Raw genomic sequence first — 3,738 nt, 5'->3', positions numbered from 1 at the left:
ACAGTATCTTCTCTCTTATCCTAATATATGGCAGGATACTGAGAGTGTGGCGGCAGCCGGAGGGTTGCTGTCATTAATATCCCATGTGCTACCTACTGCCATTGTGCCCATGAGTAAGGCACCTAACCCCACAAAACTCCTTCGGGGGGCTGCTCTCTCTCTCTCTCTCTCTCTCTCTCTCTCTGTCTCTGTCTCACTCTGTGTGTGTGTGTGTGTGTGTGTGTGTTTAGTACTATGACAGCAGAAAATAAAGAATTGCCATGCAAATTGATAAACATAGATCTATTATATTCTGATGGATTCCCTCTACCCTTATCCCTACATTCACAACACTATTAAAAACTATTGCTACTGAAGGTGTGGATGTGTTTGATATGCCTAAAACAATACACACCCTGCCTGCCCTCTGCTTGGTTTACAGCCACAAAGCAGCCAGCTGTATTTTCCCTCCATCCAATCAGCACAGCCCAAACAAGAGTCACGTTTCCTTGTTCCTCTGTCCTTATATGGCAGAAAGTAGGCTGGGCTTCTCAGACTGGGGGATTCTTGGAAAATGGTGGCTTGGTAATACTGACAGCTTGTATAAACAGAAGGATAACAACACCTTGACCTCAGGTAAACATAAGACATTTAGCTCAAAGGGCTTTGTATTATCTTTGGGGGTTTTATCTGAAAAGGAACACTTTATATTTAAGTCAAAGGGGAAATCAGTGGTTCATGATACATGTTTGTGGTTGGAGAAGCAGGAAGTGAATGCAGTTAGACCAAAATGAATGTGATTTACTAATGGAAAATGGATCTCTGAATTGATGTAGATTGGCATGTGCCTTCATTATTTTGTTTATCTTTAGAAAAACTTGCTGGTGTAATAGGAGGTCAATGATTGTATTTAACGTACCCAGGAGACACACCCACTGGTCTTCCTGATTTTTTTACTGCATTGCAGGCTTGGGCATGATGAGTAAGAGCTATGAACTAGGATTATATATGGTTTGTGTGTTTGGCCACAGCCACACAAATCAGTTAGTGTATACACACAGGACAACAGACACTCCCTTTCACATGTGACCCAAATGTATGTCTCTGTGAGGTTTGAATTTAGAAGCATTCTCTATGCCCTATAAATGAATGAAACTCTGTACTTGATTCCAACTGATCGCTAATAGCCATAAATATGAAAATGAAAAGAAAAAATTGATAATGAAAGAAATGCTTCTCTTAGAAATACATTGCCTCTCTTTTTCTCTCAAATAAGAAATAACAGTTCATCTTGGCTTCTAAACCTAAGTAATTATTGACTTGTTGCTTACTACACAACTAGAGGCTTTGTGAGAGGTGTCACTCAGGAGTATTAAAACTGTAACTTGATACATAAAGCTAAAAGACGCAAAGTGATGACATGCATGTGTGGAATGCAACTTGAGAACTTAGATGCCCAATTTTGCCAGCAGCATTAAAAGTAATACGATTTGAATTATTCTGAAACATGATGGTCGATCTCCCCCATCTACAAGAGAAACTGAAACAGAAACTGTTCAGTTCATTGACTACCCTCACATAACAGCCTGACACTGTTCGCTTTCTCTCTCTCTCTCTCTCTCTCTCTCTCTCTCTCTCTCTCTCTCTCTCTCTCTCTCTCTCTCTCTCTCTCTCTCTCTCTCTCTCAGAGTCTTAGAAGCTAACAGCGATGGCTGAGGCCGGGCAGATCAAGAAGACAGCGGTCAAGGTGTTGGGCTGCGTGGAGAAGGTCTCCTCCTTCGCCTCGTCCATCGACCCCCTCTTCGGCATCGTCTCCTCCCTGGTGGGGGTGGTGCGCACGGGCCTGGTGGGCGAGGAGGCGCACGCCCTGGACAAGGACTTCCAGGTGGTGCACAGCAAGTTGCAGAGCATCTCAGTGAAAAACCATCAGTGCCTGCGGCAGATCCGTGTGGACGAGGTCAATGAGACGTTTGGCAAGTATGAGGAGTACATCAAGCACCAATATGCCGCCTTCAGCTCCATGGTGGCGCAGGTGAGGAAGGACCCAGAGGAAGCGCGGCGCCACATGGCCAACTTCAAGCGGGCCTACGAGAGGGACAAGAGCAACCTGAGCCTGGACGTGTACTACCGGGGCGTCATGGGCACCGGGTCGGTGTTCGGAAGGCCCCTGCTGAAGGTGTACCTGGAGCACTGCGACGGAGACCGCAGGGTCATGGAGCACCGGTGCTCCCACCTGGGCCACCTGTTCCACATTGGCCTGATCGCTCTCATGGCCTACACAGCGGTGACGGAGGACGACGAGGACGAGGTGCGGGAGAAGTGGGCCAAGCGCGTGGAGGACATCCAAGCCAAGATGCAGGAGGTTTTGAGCCAGTGCAAAGAGGAGGAAGAGAGGAGTCCGCCCTAAAGCTTGGGGAAGGGGAGAGGTGGGGGCCCTGTCCAGAAATAACCCCTACTCCCAGTCCTGAAGTGCTACTGGGTGTGCAGTATGTCCTGGGTGTTCATGCCCTGCTCTAATACATCTGATTCTACCAATCAGCTGCTCATCTTGAGCCTAATTAGCTAAACCAGATATGTTAGAGCAGGGATGGAATAAAAGCATGCAGACCCAGTTGCTCTCCAGGAGGAGGGATGGCCACCCATGCTCTACCCCCCCCACCCCTTGTTAGAACTGGATAGGTACACGCAATATGGCTGTAGCTCCACTGTGCCCTCTGAGAGGCAAGGTGGAATTTTTGCAAAATATTTTGCTTATACCTGTCCAATTTATTCCGATCAACACAAGTGCCAAGGGGTAGGGGCTAGGGGTTGATTCTCGACAGGGCCAGCTATTGAAGGGAGTTTGGGTGGGTTAGAAGTGGAGTTTTGTGGTTTGGTGGTTAAAACTGTAGAGAAGAGGTTCCCACTTTCTCAGGAACCAGACTAATTCAAGTGGACCAAGGAAATCATATATAATGTGTATTATGAGTAGATGGGAAACCAAATTCACAGTCAAAGCAATCCAAATTATTTTTTGCTGTTTGTGCACATAAGCTGCATGTTTATTTGGGTTAACTGAACTTTCTGTTGTTGTGGCAATAGTTCCTAGTTTGAACTTGTGTTCATACCGCTGCCTTATATTAGGCTACCTGCCAATACATGCTCTGACTGTCTGTTAATGTTTTATACATTGTCTTCAATAAAGAAGTCTAAATTATGACCTATATTACAGTATGTACAAGACTCATTTGACTGACTCTTACATAATTATAGAGCACTTCCCCTATTAGTTTTCTTGACCTGACTTGAAGCATTACTAAAATGGATAGACCTAAAGAGCTAAAAAAAAAAAAGGTTATATTGGTCTACAGTAGAGAATAGCCATACATGGGAAAGTTTGCTATGTGGCCTTTGTCACCATACATCGGCAGTTCCCAACCTTCCTTGATTTGAGGGCTACAGTTTGCGATTGTTAATACCGATCCAAAACAACGCAAACATCCTCGATGCTTTAGGCTAGAAATAAGCAGTAATTTGCCAGATGAAGATGCGACTGATGCGCATGAGAATATATTTGGTTTGTCTCTATGACATTCAGAAGCTGAACTACGACCTTCTAAAGTCGAGGAGTCAAATAAATCGGACGTTGGTTGTTAAGTAATCTTACACATAATAATAATAATTGGTCATTTAGCAGACGCTCTTATCCAGAGCGACTTACAGGAGCAATTAGAGTTAAGTGCCTTGCTCAAGGGCACATCGACAGATGTTTCACCTAGT

The 3,738-nt window shown here is 45.1% G+C and overlaps 1 protein-coding gene across 1 annotated transcript; it reads left to right on the top strand.

Annotated features, from left to right (window-relative positions):
* The first annotated feature begins 530 nt into the window (after window positions 1-530).
* LOC123491521 (protein rapunzel-like) lies at window positions 531-3,184 on the top strand. The gene is made up of 2 exons (XM_045222360.1): window positions 531-615; window positions 1,668-3,184. Exon 2 carries the CDS (start codon window positions 1,688-1,690, stop codon window positions 2,384-2,386), a length of 699 nt encoding a protein of 232 aa, XP_045078295.1. The 5' UTR covers window positions 531-615; window positions 1,668-1,687; the 3' UTR covers window positions 2,387-3,184.
* Window positions 3,185-3,738: the final 554 nt, after the last annotated feature.

Source organism: Coregonus clupeaformis, chromosome 8 (assembly GCF_020615455.1).
Source record: "Coregonus clupeaformis isolate EN_2021a chromosome 8, ASM2061545v1, whole genome shotgun sequence".
NCBI lineage: Eukaryota > Metazoa > Chordata > Actinopteri > Salmoniformes > Salmonidae > Coregonus > Coregonus clupeaformis.
Note: the sequence above shows the minus strand (reverse complement) of the source record. Positions and strands in the feature narration are given on the sequence as shown.

Coding starts and splice junctions, on each gene's coding strand:
- LOC123491521 (XM_045222360.1), top strand. CDS start 1,688: ATGGCTGAGGCCGGGCAGATCAAGAAGACAGCGGTCAAGGTGTTGGGC.